Source organism: Ciona robusta, chromosome 3 (genome assembly GCF_009617815.1).
Source record: "Ciona robusta chromosome 3, ASM961781v2".
Lineage (NCBI taxonomy): Eukaryota > Metazoa > Chordata > Ascidiacea > Phlebobranchia > Cionidae > Ciona > Ciona robusta.
Genome location: NC_143237.1, coordinates 460,629 through 482,903, shown reverse-complemented (window position 1 = coordinate 482,903; position 22,275 = coordinate 460,629). Strand labels below are relative to the sequence as shown.

General features: G+C 37.3%; 2 protein-coding genes and 1 long non-coding RNA gene across 3 annotated transcripts; 2 read left to right on the top strand and 1 right to left on the bottom strand.

Moving 5' to 3' along the window:
• Positions 1–50: 50 nt before the first annotated feature.
• On the bottom strand, positions 51–11,211 carry LOC149737387 (5'-AMP-activated protein kinase catalytic subunit alpha-2-like). Its single transcript, XM_089875404.1, has 11 exons — positions 11,193–11,211; positions 10,417–10,810; positions 9,774–9,956; positions 8,619–8,809; positions 6,335–6,469; positions 4,872–4,979; positions 4,279–4,420; positions 3,773–3,891; positions 3,142–3,255; positions 1,877–2,015; positions 51–1,511 (listed from the first exon to the last, which is right to left on the bottom strand). Exons 2-11 carry the CDS (start codon positions 10,805–10,807, stop codon positions 1,369–1,371), a joined length of 1,665 nt encoding a protein of 554 aa, XP_089731530.1. The 5' UTR covers positions 10,808–10,810; positions 11,193–11,211; the 3' UTR covers positions 51–1,368.
• Positions 11,212–11,972: 761 nt separating this feature from the next.
• On the top strand, positions 11,973–16,620 carry LOC149737386 (muscarinic acetylcholine receptor M2-like). The gene is made up of 3 exons (XM_089873689.1): positions 11,973–13,342; positions 14,005–14,298; positions 15,709–16,620. The coding sequence occupies exons 1-3, from the start codon at positions 12,915–12,917 to the stop codon at positions 16,511–16,513; spliced, it is 1,527 nt and encodes a 508-aa protein (XP_089729815.1). The 5' UTR covers positions 11,973–12,914; the 3' UTR covers positions 16,514–16,620.
• Positions 16,621–18,784: 2,164 nt separating this feature from the next.
• LOC149737385 (uncharacterized) lies at positions 18,785–21,670 on the top strand. Its single transcript, XR_016384681.1, has 4 exons — positions 18,785–19,689; positions 19,754–19,812; positions 19,870–19,907; positions 20,057–21,670. It is a non-coding gene; the product is annotated as an uncharacterized LOC149737385 (long non-coding RNA).
• The last annotated feature ends 605 nt before the right edge of the window (positions 21,671–22,275 follow it).

Below are 22,275 nucleotides of genomic sequence, written 5' to 3'. Positions count from 1 at the left end.
ATTACGTGCTGACGATATCCCATTTTACCCCACACTTTTATACGTTACCATTTAGGCATTGGTATCATGTTTATATACATTCCTTATGCAATTGTATGGACACACAATATTTATCGGCACTGAAAGGGTAAAGGCGAACATGCAGCGAATATGAAGACCACGATAAAAACAACAGAGCATGCGGTGTATAATACGCTAATGCGATACGTTATGTACAGATGCGAAAAACTTTGGACTTATTTCAGAAGCAAAATTATTGAACCAACGAAACCACAATGAGAAAAACACAACATTACGAATGAGAAATAAGTTGTGGTTCATCCACAGTAACTTAATATGCTGGTTGAATGAAACACCTTGCGCTAAACACCAGCAAGTCAGGAGTTCACGGTAATTATTGCGTTAAGTCGTTTTTTGCAGGTTTTGTCGTTCACATATGTTTCATTTTATGCATATTTGGATGCTAAAACTTGAATATGCACGAAATCAAATATTTGAATTTGCAGTAACAACAAAAATCTGAATCCGTATGAAAAGCAACATTTGGAAAACGACAAAACAAGACAGAAGATAAATTGTTTAAGAGGATGTAAATATAATGTATATCTCTGTTTAAAACAGAGATATTGTGGGGATATTCTGTTAGGTCTTGAACAGCTAAATATATCTGTACAGATTACATAGTAGGGTGGGGTAGCATGAGACATCTTTTCACCTCGTCCCATTTGGTAGTAAACAAAGAACATTTAAAGAATTATATCCTCACCACTTCTACGCTAAAGGTGTCCCAACTTACCCCACAGTACCAAACAAATCAAAGCGTTTAAGATACAATGCATCGCATGATAAGACTATAGGAAAAAATACGTCACTTTTGGAAAATAGAATTTACCAATTCATAGTTACCGTACTAGAATTGTAATTTAAACAAATATTACAATACAAATATTTTAATCAGTTTAAGCGACAATCTAAAGAAGTATTTCTTGAATATTTTAAAACAAAACCATTTATAACATTCTTAAAAATGATTTGACCAATTTGCCGAACACACAATGCAAAAACGAAGCCTACTATTCAACTAACAATTGAAAAAAATACACATTTCAACTAACAATTTTGTTGTGAAAGCATTTTCTGTAACCAGTTTAAAAACTCTGCTCTAGATGTTTAAATATGGTAAGGAACATTGGGAAACATGGGGGAACAAACAGAACCAAGACATGATTTAAATTGCAAAAGCTCTGCCAGAGACTTGGGGTTTATGGTGATGCCGCTATAACCCCTTTAAAAAAAATAAAATAAAAAATAAAAATTTGTTACCAAAACCCCCTAATTTTTTCTTGCTGCGCTAATGTTGAAATGTATCTATCTCGCTAGTGCGGTGATAAGGCTTGAGCACATCTCGAAGAACTCCATCGTGTGGTGGACTTCCCCGGGGTCGGAGCTCGTGTTTCGATTCCTTTTCATCGGAATTGAGGAAGACGGGACGCTCTTCGAATATTTCGATTCTGGAGCGGGAGAAATAATTAAAATTTTTATTATTAGGAGAAATACCTAATCAAGATAGACGGAATGTTAGGGGTGGCTGGGGTGTCATGTCACCTCAACTTTTAAACAGGGATAACATCCTATGTTTAGCTCGCTAGTTTTAGGCAAACATTTTACCATGCTGTTAGGTGTCTATACAAACAAGCAGAGCCAAAGTATATTGCATTCACCACGTTAATCAATGAGGTTTCCTAAGTTTGACTTTCTCTTTGTTGGTTTGATTATTTTTGATTTTCAACACAAGGATACAAAATGATCTTGGATTGTGAATAATAAATATCATAAGAAAATAATATGTCATATAAAACAAACTAGTAAACCTCACCATCAACAGCCATGCAGGCCGACCATTTATCATCTTGTGATGAACTCATTGTGATTGAATCACCCGATCCTTGTTCTGGTTGATCCTCGGATAAACTACTGAAGTCAAGAAGATAGCTCCGATAGTCAACTTGGTACAACTGGGAAAGGTTAGGTTGGGAGTTAGTGCTGGTTTTCCTTTCATATGAATTGTGATATATTGGTGTAAATAGGAACCAAACCTGGGATTACATTATTCCTGGTAGCAAAAGTAAAAGGATAAATTGGATGGTGTGTTAGTTTAGACCAAGTTGCTATAATATAACACAGTTTAGGATAGGCTTGGCTCTGGGTAATGGCCTAAATCCCAGGTCCCATGGCATGCCTCACTGTAGGACCTCACTCATATAGAATAGAATGTACATATACAATGTTGGGGTAATGGGCCAACTCTGGCCTAAATTCCAAGTCCCATGGCATGCCTCACTGTAGGACCTCACTCATATAGAATAGAATGTACATATACAATGTTGGGGTAATGGGCCAACTCTGGCCTAAATCCCAGGTCCCATGGCATGCCTCACTGTAGGACCTCACTCATATAGAATAGAATGTACATATACAATGTTGGGGTAATGGGCCAACTCTGGTCTAAATCCCAGGTCCCATGGCGTGCCTCACTGTAGGACCTCACTCATATAGAATAGAATGTGCATATACAATGTTGGGGTAATTGGCCAACTCTGGTCTAAATCCCAGGTCCCATGGCGTGCCTCACTGTAGGACCTCACTCATATAGAATAATATGCGTATACAATGTTGGGGGAATGGGCCAACTCTGGTCTAAATCCCAGGTCCCATGGTGTGCCTCACTGTAGGACCTCACCCATATAGAATAGAATGTGCATATACAATGTTGGGGTAATGGGGCAACTCTGGTCTAAATCCCAGGTCCCATGGCGTGCCTCACTGTAGGACCTCACTCATATAGAATAGAATGTGCATATACAATGTTGGGGTAATTGGCCAACTCTGGTCTAAATCCCAGGTCCCATGGCGTGCCTCACTGTAGGACCTCACTCATATAGAATAATATGCGTATACAATGTTGGGGGAATGGGCCAACTCTGGTCTAAATCCCAGGTCCCATGGTGTGCCTCACTGTAGGACCTCACCCATATAGAATAGAATGTGCATATACAATGTTGGGGTAATGGGCCAACTATGGCTTAAACCACGAATCCCCGACAATGACCTCAGTCCTCATCCACATATAATGTATTTTACCTGTAAGTTCATCTTGTTGATATGTTTAGTGATTGGGTTCACCCTACGTACACGAACGTGGAACGCCGAGATTAATTTCCAAGCGTAACCAAGTCGTTTCATTGCTTTGAAAACCTGGGATAAGAGTTTGGGTTTGAGATATATGAAGAAAAAAATTGATTGTTGTTAGGCGGAGCAACGACAGTCGTTATAACACGGGTGTTCTGTTTTATACACCTCGTGTCCACTTACAAGTTACCACGTATCTAACTTATTCATCTTCGCATGGCAGTGCAATGACAATCATTATAACACAGGTGTTCTGTTTTATAAATCTCTTAAAATTTAGACGATCTATTAAGTAATACTGGGTTGGTTGAATTGCCAAAAGTTGTATCTTTATAAAATAATTATTATATCAAACCTAACTACCAATACCAGTTTAAAAGCGACAGTCATTAAATAAATTTTAAACTCTGCAGTCAGTATAACTAAATTGGAAAATTTATTTAATAAGAGGCACATAATAATAAATAATTACAAAACATATCCCACAAAACTTTTCACCAAAATATAAACCATAATGCCAGCCATGTTTTAAAAGCGGGGTGTCATATCACCCCGTCCACCCCCTAATTACGCCTACGCTCACCTCAAACATAATATCACGAGGTCTACTTTGTGACCGGATACCAAGATGCCACTTGGCACGTTTCATCGGAGCTAATCGTTTGCCCTGCTTGCCTGGTGGGACAGTGGTAACAGGGGCTTCTGTTGGAAAATGTGTTAAATATATAAATATAGCTTGTATTTATATACGCTAAAAATATCTTGTATATATATGTATTGTATTTGTATATATGTTGTTGCTGCAACTTGACAGACATGTTAATAAATGTGAAGGAAATCTTTTGAAACTTTTATGTATGATCTAAATTACTATCTTCATACATGCTGTTTCTGCCACGCATATTATAACACTGTAAGAGTTTTTTGGCAATTCTAAAAGGATAATTTTTAATATTTAACCAAAAAAGTTTTCTTATGATTAAGGTTTAAATGTTATCAACTGAGAAGAACTGAAGAGGCATCTTCCCCACTTTATAGATCTATGGATAATTATGATGATTAAATACGAAGGATTAAATGAAGAGCGACCTCTTTGTTCATGGAAGTCGAGCATGGGGGCAATCCTCTCTGGATGAGTCCTCGCATCATGTTGCGCGAACGAGAATCCCGTCAATCCTGACGATGGGGGGCTGGAAGCAAGGAAGAAGTCTTGAGCTTGGTTGTAAATGATCTGGAAAATTAAAATAAAAAAGGTAAAAATGTGCTAAAAAATGTTTTATCTCTTCCAATATAGTAACGAAGATCAGAAATAAAACAACAAAAAGAAGGAAAATAATAGCAGACTGACAGTCGTTAAAAACCTGCCACGGGTGAAAACTACTTGAGTAAAAGTCTGAAATAAAACGTTGATGCTAAACCTACAATGGGGTATAATTTAACTCATACTAAGCTGAATGAATGAATGTATTTTGCTTCACCCCTGTGTGGCAAGGCAACGACAGTAGTAAAAACACAGGTGTTTTGTTTCATGCACCTTTACCTTGTACCTGCTTACAAGTTACCACATATGTAAACCTGGGGGACAAATTTTTTTAAGGCCCTTTTTATTAATTTTTATGTGTGGTTGATAATTTGGAGAACCCATTAGTCCCCACTGGGTTGGAGTCTTTCAATCCTCATACCTTGTTATCAATGATAAGATGGTAGGCCACGTTCAGTGGATCATGGGGTGCTTTGTGGGATAAAGCGTGTGAGACTTCTTCCTCTTTTACGCCAAACTTGCGGCAAACCTATTAATTATTTAACAGGATGTGAATTTAATACGATTACCACAGCGTGGGTGGCAAAATCGAAGATTGGATTATAAATGTATGGAAAATATTAAAGAGCATAAGGGCAAGCTTTTAAAATGCTAGGGGAGGCAGGAACAGATATATATGCCTATTCCTGTAAAACTTTTGGTTGTAATGATTACTGAATTTTTTTTACTGATTAATCAAGTGCGGGAAATTCCAGGGCTGGCCTGCCCACCGTGCCACCCCGGGTTTGGAATTGTTTGGTTTTTAGTAAATATCCTCATGATTTCAAAGAGCATTGTTAATTGTTAAAATCAAGATCAAGCAACACAGGATATTATGTGCAGAATAAAGGTATCCATCTTACCACGCAGTGTTATATATAAAAACACAAAAACATAAATGTTGGTACAATCTGTATACATTAAAAAAAAAAAAGCTAAACATATAACATTCTTGCTAAAATGTTTAACCTTCATTACAATGTTAATGAGATTCAGAATATATTGATTTTACTTTCACATTGACAAGGGAGATAGTGAAACCTATATTGTGATGAAATAGGCCAGCATATGAACTCCTGTAATGATTAACACAGGGGTGTGTTTACTTAAGTACATTACAAGTATGATAATGGTTGGTAACTACTATGGTATAGACCAGTGCTCTTCAACCTTTTTTGGGTTGGTGAACCCTTGAAGTTGTTGCGACGAACTCATGCACCCCTGATTGCTTTAACGTAAAAATAATGACGTTTCTCGATTCCCAGTTATGCAAATATAGAATTCTGAATTCATATAAAAAAACTGTAGGAAAGTGGCTAAATTTGTTAAAAATGTTCAAAACTGAATATTATTGCTGAAAACTGTTAAAGTTTGTGATGCACCCTTGTATACCTTTTTGTACTGGTGCACCCCTGGCATATTTTGGAGCACCCTAGGGTGCACCGTGCACACCGGTTGAAGAGCACTGGTATAGACAATGATAATTATTAAGTGGAGTTTAGTAAACATATGCCACCTCATGCACCCCTAACCCCATACAAATGCTACATTGTGCTTACTTATATTTTAGGCATTAGTTTATGTTTCAAAGTTACAATGGCTAAATTAATATTTTACAAATATAATTAAAACATTTTGAAATATTTTATGAAACAGTAATTAAAATAAAATTGTAACTATTTTACAAAATACCAATTAAAATAAATTTGTAAACACAGAGATATTTTACAAAAGAAAATGAAAACATGATTGAATCTCAATGTACAGAGTCAGGAACATTTAAAGTAAATTATGAAATAAGTTGGAAAAAATTATCCGCCACCTTTAAAAAAAGGAACACTTTACCTCAGCCAATGCTTCCTCATTAATGACATTAGTGTTGATATTCCCATCGTCAGGGAACAAATACTTTGCGAGATCAACTTTGAACCAATCGTATTGGCAGATCTCATGAATTGTGGCACGTTTCATTGGATTCACCTGGGAAGATGGTTGTTGTTACTTGGTTGGTGGGAACTTTATATCTATTTTGATGATCCAGATTCAATAGAAACATGACAGCACATATGTGAGATACGATTTTCATCTCAAACTATCGGTTTAAACTAAAATATTCAGTAAAGCCGGAAGTAAAAAAGTTTGACTAAGTCTGTACTTTCTGTTGCTCGACTTAAATTCTTGTGTAGATGGTTTAGTTTTTCAACGGAACATCTGCCCACTTGCAAAGCCAAACATATACATTTAGATTTAGAATTATACATAAATTGAATATAAATGTTGCTAAATCCATTCTAAGTGTTATAATAGCAATAGTATAATAGTATTATATTGTAATGTGATTATTAACATAAATTGAAGCATGTGCAATCATATTAATGTGTTTACAAAATACTAAAGTGCTGAATTAGCTTGGATTAGTCATAGGTTAGTGTGTGTGTGTAGCTTGGACCGGAGGATGCGGTTTCGAGGCTCGATGCTGCAACTATTGTGGATGTCTCTTTGGTTAACATGGTATCTTGTAAGCGAAAACATGGTGTATTAAACAGAACACCCGCATTATAACTACTATAATTGCCCCTCTACGCGAGGATAAATGAGCTACATATACATGGTAACTTGTAAGCGCGGGCACGAGTTGTATAAAACAGAACAACCATGTGATAACTACTATAATTGCCCCTCTACGCGAGGATAAATAAGTTACATTCGTGGTAACTCGTAAGTGGACATAAGGTGTATGAAACAAAACACCCGTGTTATATCGACTGTCATCACCCCGACATGCAAGGATAAAGTAAGTTACATTTATTCATACTTTCCACATAGTTACATATAGAGCCACTGCTTACTGTGACTGTGTAGTTCAACTTCAAAACACTATAAGTTTTTGATGTTAATTATTATATTTGTTTGGAGGCCAAACTTTAATTATTATAATCTGTACATTTGGACACAGTAGGTCAAAATAAATTGCTATTATTCACAACATTGAAAAACATATCATTCTATCTATCATTTAAGATGTTTAAAGTTTTTAAAGTTGTAATGAAACTTTTTGAGTTACAAAAAAAAACACTTTCAGAATACTACAGTAATGTAGGCTTATCAGATTTCAGCTTATAATATTGTTCTATTTATAACAGTAACAGCAATTAGTATATTGTGCAAATCCACACAAATAGTTCAACACCACTAAGGGTAATATAGCAAAAGCAAACATCTTAAAATAAAAATATTTTGGCCATTTTCTCGCAGATTTATTAATTCATATAGGAGGTTTAAGAACTAATGTAAAAAAATATAGGGATGAATTTGTCAATGCAAAAAGTGAATCCATTAAGGCTAATGGCTGTTTTATCAATTTGTTTGAAAGCAATCAATAAGTCATGGATTTAAAGGCTAGAAGAAAAAAAATAAGTACATATATAATATATGTTAAATATAAATTGTAATAAAATAATAATCAACTATGAAAATAGGCAGCCTGGCCAAAATAATAGATATATATATATATTTAAGTTATCATATCACAAAAACATGTTTATTTCACATTTTAGTTACTGACACAGAACACAAATTGTTTTGCATCTCGGTAATATTTATGTGGGCTACAAATAGAGCATTGGCAAATATTTAACGAGTATTACGCAACAAACATGTATTTGTTCTCTCATGAAACCGATGGTGAATAAAACAGTGAATAATTGCTGTGAATGAAGAACCACTAGTTGTGTAAAATCAATATTAACTACAAGTGTTGGGTACTTGGGTTAACTCTGCTTAAATCCCAGGTCCCATGGCATGCCTCACTGTAGGACTTCACCCATATAGAATAGAATGTGCATATACAATGTTGTGGTAATGGGCCAACTCTGGCTTAAATCCTAGGTCCCATGACATGCCTCACTGTAGGACTTCACCCATATAGAATAGAATGTACATATACAATGTTGGGGTGATGGGCCAACTCTGGTCTAAACCCCAGGTCCCATGGCGTGCCTCACTGTAGGAACTCACCCATATAGAATAGAATGTGCATATACAATGTTGGGGTGATGGGCCAACTCTGGTCTAAATCCCAGAACCCGCAACAAGGACCTCACCCATATAGAATACAAGTAATAAATACCTTGAGCATATGTTGTATCAGTTTTGCTGCATTTCTGTCCAAATGTTGTGGTATCTCAAACACCCCGCTTGATATTTTACGGAACAGAGTTGGTATATGTTCGTCATCGAATGGTAAGGTCCCACACAGCAGGGCATAAAGTATAACACCACAGCTCCATACATCAACCTCTGGTCCAGCATACAGCTTACCTAATCAAGATAGGCGGAATGTTAGGGGTGGCTGGGGTGTCATGTCACCTCAACTTTTAAACAGGGATAACATTGTATGTTTAGCACGCTAGTTTTGGCCAAACATTTTACCCTGCTGTTAGGTTTCTATACAAACAAGCAGAGCCAAAGTATATTGCATTCACCACATTAATCAATGAGGTTTCCTATGTTTGACAACTATGTGTGTAAGTGCACATTAACAATCAAAAACATATCACCTATGCTAAGTAGTCACAATTGACCATAATATTGCATCGTCAGCAACTTATATCATAAACCATTAAGATCTATCATTATATTTATGAATTATTACCCAGAATGCAGATTCTTCATTGAAGCAACACTTAACAACATTATTGCTGATCGTGTAAACATAACTGAACTAATTACAATACCATGCATGCAGAAACCCCAAACTATCATATCCACAAAGTATAAAACAAGGTTTGCACTTGATTGGAAGAAAGAACATCGCAACAGTTTACAAACAAACAACGAGTTATTTATGTTTAAATATTGCCAAGTTGAACTTCTAATAAAAATGTGCGTAAAGACGTTGACCCATAAAGACGTAAAAATAATGTTTTATATACAAGGTAAACCTCCAAAAAATATAGACAAAAGACTGACGCGGAAGTTAGATTTCTAATAAAAAGAAAAATGTGGGTGAAGATCCGACCCATATATAATTAACTTTTTAGAACAACATAAACCATAAAATACCATAGCCTAGTCAAAGGAGGTAATAAAGAACAAAATTCAAACTTTACTTTCTCTTTCAAGTAATATATACATTTTTTTAGTCTCCAGGAACGATGTTTATCACACATTGATAAATGGATTTTTTAGCGGGCAGAAGGGTTTGATATTTTTTACCCGAAGTACCCCATTGTTTTCATTACCCCACTTGATATTTTTTTTTTCATATACATTATCCAGTTACCTGACACAACCTCAGGAGCCGCATAATTAGGCGACCCACAACTTGTCTTAAGGAATTCCCCATCAGACATCATGTTGGAGAGACCAAAGTCAGCGATTCTCACGTTACTCCTTGCATCAAGAAGGAGATTCTCGGGTTTCAGGTCGCGATGGACTACTTTGTGCCGATGGCAATAATCCACTCCTGCAAGTTAACATGGGATGGGTAGGAAAGCCATCGTGAGGTGGACGAAACGACAGTTGTTATAACAGGTTTTCTGTTTAACATGGCATAAAAAAAAATCCAAAAAAAAAAAATCACCCACAAAGTAACATACATGGTAACTCGTAAGCTGGCACAAGGTGTTAAACCCGTGTTATAACAACTGTCGTTTTCCGGCCACGCGAGGATAAAGTAAGTTACATTCATTCATTCATAAAGTGTAAAGACAATAAATCTGAATGGAAATATTCAAAAACATACTTTATATACACTTGTTAGTTTAGGCTTTTGAAACAGATTTTTTGTTAAAAGTTATGTACATGGAAATAAATAAGTTACATTCAAAATAAAACAGATTGGCCGTAAAATTGAGAGAAATTGTTCAAATATTTACATTTGAAAAAAAGTTCAATCAACATATTTAAGACAAACACATAGTTACCTGATATAATTTGCTGGAAAAACTTCCGGGCTTCGTTTTCATGAAGTTTTCCATGTTTAACAATGTAATCAAACAGTTCACCCCCTGGAACGTACTCCATCACCATAAAAATATCGGTCGGCGTGCATATTACTTGGTATAGCTTGATAATATGGGGATGCCGGAACAATTTAAGATTCTGGATTTCTCTCTTTAGTTTTCCCACCACATCGAGAGATTTGAGTTTCTGTCGATTGAGTATTTTAACAGCAACCTGGTACCCTGTGATCTGATGTGTGGCAATTTTCACTTTGCCGAAAGTTCCCACCCCAAGCGTACGGCCAAGAATATAGTGACCGATTTTAATTCCACCAATGTTTACATAACGACCTTCATTACTGTGAGAAGCCATAACCTAGAAAACAACGTACAGAGCAACTTTATTGTTTGATAAAACAGACAATTATATATATAATTTATTTTACACTGGTGAAAAATCTTCCAGTTGTTACAGATTAGTCTGGTGGGAAGTGTTAGAGGTTGGTGGTAGCAAAGCCATCTACGGTGTGTATATGTTTATATGGGTTTCTATTACTAGATACGTTTAGCGGTTAGCAGAATACGTAGGGGGATTCTTCACTATAACACCCATTTTTAGCAAAGTTATAACAACAACCAAGTACGAAAAACAAAAGAGCTCTAATTAATATTTTGAAACAAGATACAAACGCAAGTCATGTACATAAATACAAAAACAAAAACGTCTTATGGTGACTAACTCTACTTTTGCAGCATACCTGCACACGGCACACATACTACGACTAATAGAATGAACCGATTTTTGCTGCAGCAAAATACACAAGAGCAAAGCAAAAAATTTTAGTACTCTACTGCCAACTACCGACCATGTTTATTTAGTTTTTACATTAATTGGTGACACGCTAACATGGAATAAATGCATTAATTTAATTTTAAATGCTTTATCCTCATTCTATTTAAATAAATAACAACAGGATAGGTAGGCTACATGCAATAAACAGCCTTCAATCTAAAAAAATAATAAAAAAGTCAATGCTTTATCCTCGTGAGGTTGAAAAACAACAGTCGTTATATCACGGGTGTTCTGTTTCATACACCTCGTGCCCGCTTACAAGTTACCATGTATGTAACTTTGTGGACGTGTTTTTTGTATGGGTGATAGTTTGAACAACCCATTAGTGACAACTGGGCTGGAGCAAAGTTAACTGGGTCGCTTGCCCGTTCAAAACTTTTAAAAAGTTTGAATAAAAGCGTAACCCATGATTGCTGCGTCTTATTGACTGCAGTAGGATGGGGTAAGATGAGACAGCGTTTCATTTTTTTCTTGTCCCTCTTGGTAGTAAACAAAGAACGATCAAAGAATTATAAACTTGTATCCCTACAACTTCCATAGATCGTTTTAAATTGTTAAAACGAAATCAGAATATTTGGATCTTATCTGCTGAAAGTGTCCTATCTTACCCCATCCTACTATATATTGCCGACATGTAATGTTCCCAGTTCACCGCCACGCTAATTAGACTGACAACTAAACACGTTTTAAATATCCCGTCCGCGACCTGGACGACCGTATTTCATGATGGCAGCTTAAACAAACCTTCGTATCACCGTGTCCATCATGATGTGAAGGGATGTATGAACAACGATGGACGTCTTAATAAAAGATTCAACGAACAAACACGCCCGCTGGAAGATAATGATAATTTGTCGTGTTCAATATTTCCACCGAGTTATAATGAGGGTTCGCACACTCCTTATTTCGCGATCAGAGATACTGCGTACGGAAAACACATCACGTACTCATATATGATTATTATGCCAATGTCAGCTTATCGGCAAATTTTCTGTTCAAAGCGATGAATGTACAGATTGAGAACTTTGATAAGGATTGAAGTATGGCATTAATCTGCATTTATAATTTGTGAGATTAATTAGGTTCATAGTTCACAGCGCCGGTAATTGCCGCTGAAACGTACGTGTGTACATTTCATTGTAAAACACCTTCAAGAAAAATTCGGAAAAAGAAAAAGCGCACACCGCGAGAAAAAGGCGGAATTAGCGTCGTATTAAAGAGCTTCAGACAGTCAATAACCTTCGGCTTAATACAAGTCGCATGGTATTTGTGCTTACAGACTTACGAAAATACTGGATTATTTTTCAAGCAGAGCAAGTAGATATGGTTTGTTCGTGATTTCATCTCCTATAGAAATTACAAGCGTAACAGATTAAGACGAGTTACTGTCAGTGCCAGGCATATAGGTGATGCACCTAATATTGGTCTAAAACAGTTGGTATCCCCCTCCCGCAGTTCGTTGTTTTGTATAAAGCTGTGATATATTCCATTGTCGGCGTGTTGGTTTCAATGTACAGTTTTTACGATGTGATGCATTGTTGTTTAAGGTATATTTTATATAGGATAGAAATGCATTGCTTTTATCCCGTTTTGCATTTGGCGTTTCAAACGGCACATAAATGCTAAGATGTCAGTTTCATATCAACCGTCTCCAGCAGCAACGATGCCAACGACTCCGTCCACGCTTGGGTATAACGGGACTAATATATTACTTGGAGTGACAGCGGCAGAAAGCCAGCGCCAGGAAACAGCGCAAATGGTTTTGCTAATATGCATTTTGGCGGGCGCTTGTAGCTTGTTAACGATCGTCGGCAACGTGGTCGTCATCGTTTCGTTTTTCATCAACAAAAGTTTGCGAAACTTTAGCAACTACTTGATCCTAAGCCTCGCTATAAGCGACCTTACTATTGGCGCTTTTTCCATGAACGTGTACACTTCATATAACGTTAAAAACGAATGGATACTTGGCGAAGTTATGTGCAAAGCTTGGTTGGCTGTTGACTACACTGCTAGCAATGCGTCCGTGATGAACCTGCTGGTAATTTGTGTTGATAGGTAAGAACATCAAGTGAACACATATATTGTGCATCACATTCAAAATGTTTTATATCTTCCTTAAAATCGTAATTTTAAAGGTTAGGCGACGTGTTAATGTTTAACTGAGCGTCTTTGGGTAAACTCTTAAATCAAATCAAATATCGTATTCCGAGATTCATTGCAGTTCACGAAATTGTCAGTCAATCCAAGTTATATATTAGGGTGGGGAAAGACGGGACACCTTTAGCACATAATATCCAAATATCCTGATCGTGTTTTAGACAATTAACAACGATCTATAGGAGTCGTGAGGATGCGGTTTTATAATTTTTTTGAATTATTTGTTTACTACCAAGCGACAAGAAAATGGAATAAAAAGGTGTCCCATCTTCCTCCACCCAAGTATAACTATAAGTCTACAAATAGTTGCCACTGCGCCGCACGTACTTTAAGTTTCTTCGATAACTCGCTTTGTTGAGTTTTCCACGTGGCTGCTTAATGAGTGCTTTACCATAACCGCTGTCCTTTATTGCATCCTGGAAGTCAGACGTTGTGTTTGGCAGAATAACCTTTATTGATCGGTGCTGATGCATTTAAAAGGTTCAGCAGGTGTTGAATAGGTGTATGGCACACTTTACGTATACTGCGGTCATATCAATGCAAATTATCTTACGTTCCAGGTACCTTGCGATTACAAAGCCAGTAAAGTACAGGAAATGGTGCACCCCACAGCGGGCAGCCATCGCAATTGCTGGTGTGTGGATCCTGTCCTTCCTAATGTGGTGCCCAGCCATAGTTCTGTGGGACCTGTTTTCCACCGATACGAAGATGCCAACGAATGATTGTTACATCCCGTTTATGAAGGACAACGCATGGGTTACAGTAGCAACCATAGTCGGTGCATTCTATATTCCAGCAACTGCAATGTGCGCGTTGTATTACCAAGTGATCAGCAAACTCCGCAAGCGAAGACTGTAAGTAGATTAATTTAAGAACAAGACGGGACACCTTTAGCACATAATATCGAAATATCCTGATCGTGTTTTAATCAATTAACAACGGTCTATGGGAGTCGTGAGGATACGGTTTTAAAACTCCTTAAATGTTCTTTGTTTACCATTAAATGGGACGAAAAAGTAGAAATAAAAATTTGGATTTTATGTGCTATAGGTGTCCCGTCTTCCCCCCAGCCTACTATATTGTACCATTGTCACGTATTAAAAGGAAAAAGTATATTCTTAAACCAAGCGTGCCACTTAAACTGTTTGATCCTCTAGACTTGTTTGCTCTTTGTATGTGCGTTGTGGCAACATTCATAAAAATACTATACGACCGTATTTTATGGATTATACTTGTACTAAGCAAGGTTAAAAAGATATTCCTTAAACTATGTTTATTCGGATCCAAATATACAGTTGTGTCATTGTAAGCCAGGGGTTCAAATACTTGAACACATAGGAAACATCACCTGATCATTATACACCCCCTGTCACACTATTCCCAATGGTTATCCTGTCATAATGCTCTCATCACAGCTCTAATTGACAACCAGTAGTTAGACTCCCTGCCCCGGTACATCGCTGGTGACGTATGGATGTCTATGCTTAAAGTTCAAAAATGTGCTCAATAATATGACTGCTGAAAGATTGCTTTGTTAAATGTCATTCAATCTAAATTAACGTATTTGGTTATATACAGTAGGTTGGGGTAAGATGGAACATGTTTTCTCTTTTCTTTTCCAATTTGATATTAAACAAAAAGATTTACATAATTATATAATCGTTTCCTCACGACTCCCGTAGCCCGTTGTTAATTGTAAAACACGATTAGGAAATATGGGACATTATTTATGTACTTACAGTATGCCATCTTACCCCACAATAATTTATACGAAATTCCCCCCAAAAAAGTCGGAAGGAAACCCGTTAAATGTAGCATACGTGATGTACCTTCGATCTTTTACTTGCGGTCAGCGTCCGTTCAATAAATGATAAAACGTCATCCTGGTATCGCGGTCAAAATCCCAGTACATAAAAAAACCATGCGGTCATCCCTGAGCAGTTTAATATGGCGATTTATCGCACATTTGTAGCCGCGTTGCATAAAATCATGCGAACTATCTGTTACATCTCCCACCGGGACCTGCCTCCGGTTTACGTTGGGTTTATTCCATCGATTGCAAGACGTTGCGCCAACACCGTCGGCCAATTCCGCTCGCAACAAATCGATAAAGGAAGAGCCTTAATTTTGGGTTAGTGTTAAAACAGCTACTTAGATTTAACGCTCTTCCCGCCCCTACATGAATAATTGATATAACAGTACACAAACACTACGTTGTTATTGTGTGTTGTCACATGTGCCATCATTAAATTATTGTCTTTCAGTGGGTTAAGGTCATTAGCGATCAAGGACACGCTAACGATGGCTGTGCCACTTCCTGTCAATACCAACAACATATCAAGATCGGACGAAAAGAAATCGTTTTCTTCTAATTCGCCGAGCGCTGTTGATGGACAAGACAAATGTGACCAACATAATAAACAAGTTGTCTCACCCCGGGACAGTAGGGACAACCCGTCAGCCGCAGCGACCCTCGCTAACACGACGACTTCTCTATTAATGGCAACCACTGTGGAAAATGACTTGAAACATTCTGATACAGCTGAAACGAACAGCACCCTCCCGCATGAAGCTACATTGCCACTTGTAACCAGACGTTCAGCGAGCATCGCGAAGGCGAATTCATTTTCGTCCATAATTCGTAAAAACTCGGGTAGTAAATGCTTCTACCGTGAGCCACAGCGGGTGGTAAGAGAACGAAGAGTGACGGTGCTTCTAAAGTTTATCCTCACGTGTTTTATTGTGCTGTGGTTACCTTACAGTTTGATTATTCTTGTGACAAGCTTCTGGCCATCGTGTAAGGTTCCTATTTACATTTGGAATCTCAGTTACTGGCTTTGTTATTTGAATAGCACGGTGAACCCATTTTGTTACGGATTCTGCAACGAGAATTTTCGCCAAACTTTCAAAGTTATTATAACAACAAAATGGTGGAAAAAGGAAGTGCGAAAAAGTTTACGATTAAGTCGTCGTACAAGTAATGCACCATACAGGTTCTCAACTATGCTACATAAAAAGCGAGAGGACCTCCCGCGAGCAAAAATGCGGGAGCGTTTTAAATCCACGTAAAACCATGTACATTATTTCACTTGAGCTGTTTTACTCCATTGTCACATATGTCTTTACTCCATCATGTTCGTCTGCCATACACCGTGTTATAAAATACCAAGTCGTCGCATGGTTGGTTTGCTTTGACGCGTTTCAGATAGCAGGCGGTGTTAAGAAACTCGTAATTTATGGTTCAAAGGTTCACAGGCTCGTACCTCATGTTTACGAGGTAACATATTCGGCAAAGCAAACGTATTGTTCGTTTAATGTAAACACGAATGGTAGACGCGAGGCTTTTTACGTGGCAATGGGGCCAGGTAAGTGATTATAGAAGATGGGTCGAACGTTTTGCATTGAAAAGAGATTAGCCATTGTAACATTATTGTTATAGCGTTATTTAACTGGAAAGGGGAGAATCAATAATCAATAAACACAACGATAGCTTTGTTGTGTTGTCATTATACGGAAGCTTCTGTTATACGCATACATTATTCAAGCGACAATCAGGCGGACTGGAGAGCATCAAGACTCAATAAAACATACATTAGGAGCAAATTTCCACGTCGGCTGAGGAAACTCTATTCCAGGCCTACCACACACACACAGTGTTTTCTGGCATACGGTGCGAGCTCAAAATCGATTCTTATATATCCTATATTTGGTTTCGCTGTGCCGTGAAAACATACTGTGTTTCCCTTTAACGCATTAACAAACGCCCACAAAGGTTTAAGTTTCTTTCCCCTTATAATTAAAAGTATAACGTTACAGAACAAGACGCCAAAAACCGTTTCAGAAAGATAGGTTGTGACGTTCTCAAACACCAGTCATTGTTACGAATGAATGGAGATTATGACCGCTTCAATAGATCACCATATTTGTTCTGTGCCCACTTTGTTAGACTTCTTGCTTATTGAAAGCCAAATGTGTTTAATTTTAACCATGGCCCACTGAATGTATTATGATAGTACTGTGTAAGACGGGACACCTTAGCACATAATGTCCCAATTTACCGATCGTGTTTAAAACAATTAACATCGGTCTATAGGAGTCGTGAGAATATGGTTTTATAATTTTTGAATGGTCATTGCTTGCCACCAAATGGGACGAGAAAATGGAATGGAAAGGTGTCCCATCTTCCCCACCCTACTATATATTATTAATAAGATAACTGAGCAATAATTCCAATGCATTGTTTAAAGTTCATGTTTAGTAGGGTGGGGAAGATGGGACGCCTTTTCATTCTATTTTCTCGACTTATTTGGTAGCAAACAAAGAGTTTGAATATAAAAATACTACACATTTATGATTCAGGATCTCAAAAATATAAATGCAACAATACCATGTTTTATAATTAGCATGTACCATATATAGTTTGATTAGATGACTGCGCCGAGCATTGAACCTGGTATCCTTCGGTTATGATGTACGCCTATAATCATTGAGCCACAACCCGCATTAACGCCTGTTCATTGCGACCGTTGCACCTATTTGTCAATTATAAGAATGATAGATTTGTTTACTGGGTAACATGCTGCGAATGGAAATAATAGAAAAATAATAATAATAAGGTCAACGAGGTGTGATCAGAAATATATGAAATATTTTCATCGCTATAACACGATGGGTAGTTAATTTCCGCCATGCAGGTGTTATGTTCAATTATCCAAGCTCGTTGTTTCGTGTTCTTATAAATATCTTTACACCTGTCGCTGTTGTTGGTGTATTTCCGGTAAACAACACATTCGACCACTTACGCAACGAAGCAAAAAAACCCAATTATACGCAAAGCAGGTGCGTAAAACAAGCAAGAAAATAAATTGAAAACACATTTGGTGTAATTGTAATCAATCTTATTGTAGTCAGTGGACACGAAACTAAACATTCGTGTTATAACATCTGTCGTTGCCCCGCTATGCGAGGATAAATAAGTTACACTCATGGTAACTTGTAAGCGGGCACGAGGTGTATGAAACAGAACACCCGTGTTATAACGACTGTCATCGCCCGCCATGCGAGGTTAAACAAGTTACATTCATTCACTCAGCTATTCCGATATCTAGAGCAGCTTCATATTGCCCCGCGTTTAATTGCTGGGATCATCTGTTCAAACAGTTTTAAACAAAAATACAGCTGATCAAATAATTTATAATTCAGTCAGCTTCCGTTTGTTACTTACTAAATCTTTCAACGGTTTATTATTGTTCCAGTATTTCTTGTTGCTGCTGTTGTCCTTCTTTCCCATAATCATTTTCACAAAAAATCCAAATTCGTAATTCTTGCATGTGGTCTTAAATCTCGTGACTGAAATGAAATTCTAATACTCTCTATATATTAGTTTTAGAATAATTTTTTAGTTTTATAAATCGCGAATCGTTGTGAACTTAGTTTGTTTCGCAATGTTGAATTGACGTCACAACCATCCGCTAAGTTGATTGGTCATATTGCACACGTGACCGACGCCCCGCACCAGCTGATTACGCCCGCCTTGATTGCTCCGCGCATAAAACGCCTCTTCTACAAAGTTACCACGTTGCAGTTTAGATGAAGTTGGTTCCACACCAGGTTACAAGTTGGAAGGTTTTAACCAGTTTTCTTGCAAGACTTGAGTTAAGTATTGTTTCATTACATTAGTATTATGTTATGACATACCATTTACTATAACATAGATATATATATACCACTAATATACAATAATATTATTAACTACATTATATGCAGTAATATCATGCTACAAGTTTTGTGCCTTCCGTTTATTACTTTATTATAAGTTTAAATTATTCTTCATCACATTCTGTTTCAGGAATCGCGACCGTCTTTATCACGTCACACGCAATATCTCGGTTTATAATCGCTGCGTTGTTACGTCACAAACCGACACAATCGCCTAAACTTCACTCATTACTGCTCGCGTTGATGTTACGTCATTAGTTTCGTTACGTCATAGCTGAACACGCGACTGTTCTACGCATTCGTTTCGCGACGTTTATTCATGGGGCCCCATGCGCGTTTTGCGTCGACGCAAGGCACATTACTTGTATATACTAATTATATTTTCGCTATGAGCGCGAAACAAGAAGATCGAAGAATTGGTAAAGTATAAATCACAATTGGCATTATAACGTACATAAGCTCTTTTCCAGAAACATCGATGGTGTGACGTCACGAAGTGGAGATGACGCAACAGAAGAACCCACTTCGTAAGTTTATTGTTTCGTCATGAACTTATTTTGCTTGAAATGATGTTTTAAAGTTATTTTTTAGAATAAGGTATGTGACGTCACAGAGGACCAAGCGGGCCGCGACACGAATGAAGAATGAAGGTGCTTATGACGTAATTATTATACAAACCGATATTTAACGGTTATGTTGTTTTGCAGAAAAGTCGGCGAATAAAGCTGCCGAAGAAAAGCGCAAGGTATTGTATATTGTCATTGTTTATGATTTAGTAATAAACGTTTAGGAATAAATTTTAACATGAAGAAACTCTTGTAGAATTGATGAATTTTCATCGTTTTGTGTAGCTATTACGTCTAACTATGACGTAACTATATCCTACATTTGCAGACGAAGAATAAAGACGAAGACGCCGATAAAGGATACACGGTTTGAGGTTTGAGTATTATAAGTATGAGTTGTGTGTTGTATGTGTGCCTTGTCTGCGCTGCTGTATTCTTATTCTGCTGGACCTAATGTTGCCAGCTATTTTTAGTCAGTCACTACTATAGTGCATTTTGCATGTCTATGAAATATATGCAATGAAACTATGGCGAACATCTTGCTGGATCAGATTTTGTTGTTGTACACTCTATTGGGTACTTCGTCTACAAAGGTCGAATCCTTCAGCGATTCTGTATTGTCCTGATCGCTTGGTGAGGGCGCTGTGTTGGTACACAACTACTCGAGTAATATTAACACGCAGTATAATATGCGCATAGTAACCTTTTTAATATAATGTAATCTATATTTAGCATAAAATAGTATAACTTCCCCACGTGACTAACTTTATATTTAAACGTCATGTAGCGTGATTGGGACGATGGCCACGTCACGATTACGCTACGACGTCGATACGGTGGGTCAGAGCATTGTCATGACCCTGCGTTCGGTGCGGTTACGTCAGTTTTGATTGAGTTACTTAACGGTCAGGTTGTTGCGTGGACGTCGCCGCCAGTGATGCTACGCTAGATATTTAGGTCACTATTGGCACAGTGATGCTACGCTCAGTTTTAGGTCACTGCCAATGCGGTTCGTAACAACCTGACGCAGTTTCGTGACGGTCGATGTGGTGCGTAACATCCGGACGTTATTATATTGTGTGAAGATACGACGAGAGTATCGCGGTACCAACATAGCGACTTACCTTTTGATTGGGACATGCGGAGCTGTTGTTGGCTTCGACTCCTTGCGGTCGGACATTCAATATGGTGTACACTGCAGATGATTATCCTTCAGGATTTGAACCATATTTTATTTGTAGATGTTTCACTGATTATGTCCGCGTTAATTACTTTTTGACTGCGTCCCCTTTTTGTATGATTGAGCTGTTGTGTTTGTTGCATGTTTGGCACATGTATGTCGCTGCACTCGTTGTACAATTTTTGTCTTTTTTTGGTGTGTTCCTTACTATTTTTGTCTGACGGTTAGTTTAACCTTGCTTGGGTAAGGTCTATCCAGCAAAGGGTTTCTCACCAGAGTAGAAACCCACTACCATTGGCTGGGGGCTTGTCGTGCCGTAGTGGCTTTCCACCAACGCCAGCCACAGAAACTATGAAGGTATTTTAATCCTGCTTCTATTTTTCAGAAGGTTCTTCAATAAAAGTCATCACGTTTATTTTGTTTTGTGTAACTACTTCGTGTTGCAAAATAAAATATCAACTGAACTTAATTTTTGTTTCAATATTAAATGACGTCAGAATCTAGATACGTCATGAAAGAGTGACGTCAATCAGTCCCCATACGTCACTTCAAAGCATGACGTCATTGTGATTCTATGTGTCTTGTTGTGACCAGAGTCGTATAAACACCGAGTAGTCCAACTGCCGTCTTTGTGTGTTCAAAATAGAGCAAAAGTGGTGACTTTGACAATGGGTTTAAACGAACTTGTTAAGTTTTGTTTGTGTTTTCCTTTTGTGAGAAGGTGTAAAACAGCTTCTATTTACCTTACCAAACATTTTTTAGAAAAAATGTATAAATTTAACCGCATTAAATGACTAAAATGTCGCAAATCAACCGCTTCTAATTCTAATTTTTGACTTTTTTTGATACAGAAAACAAATAACACATGTTTTTTACACTTTTCAACCTTTAAATTTGTTTTTAGGCCCAAGTTTTTCTGTAATTTACCGAAAAACATACATTTTCCCTATACCTACTGTGTTATTTTGGACCCAAATTGCTGTTCAATTTGTCTTTTACGTAACAATGGGTTGGACTACTCGGTATTTCTATGGCTCTGGTTGTGACCAGAGTCGTAAAAACACCGAGTAGTCCAACTGCCGTCTTTGTGTGTTCAAAATAGAGCAAAAGCGGTGACTTTCGCAATGAATTTAAACGAACTTGTTGAGTTTTATTTGCGATTTCCTTTTGGAAAAAGGCGTAAAACAGCTTCTATTTACATTACCAAACATTTTTTTGAAAAAACATATAAATTTACCCCCATTAAATGACTAAAATGTCACAAATCAACCGCTTCTAATTCCATTTTTTGACTTTTTTTGATACAGAAAACAAATAACACTTGTTTTTTACACTTTTCAACCTTTAAATTTGTTTTTAGACTTAAG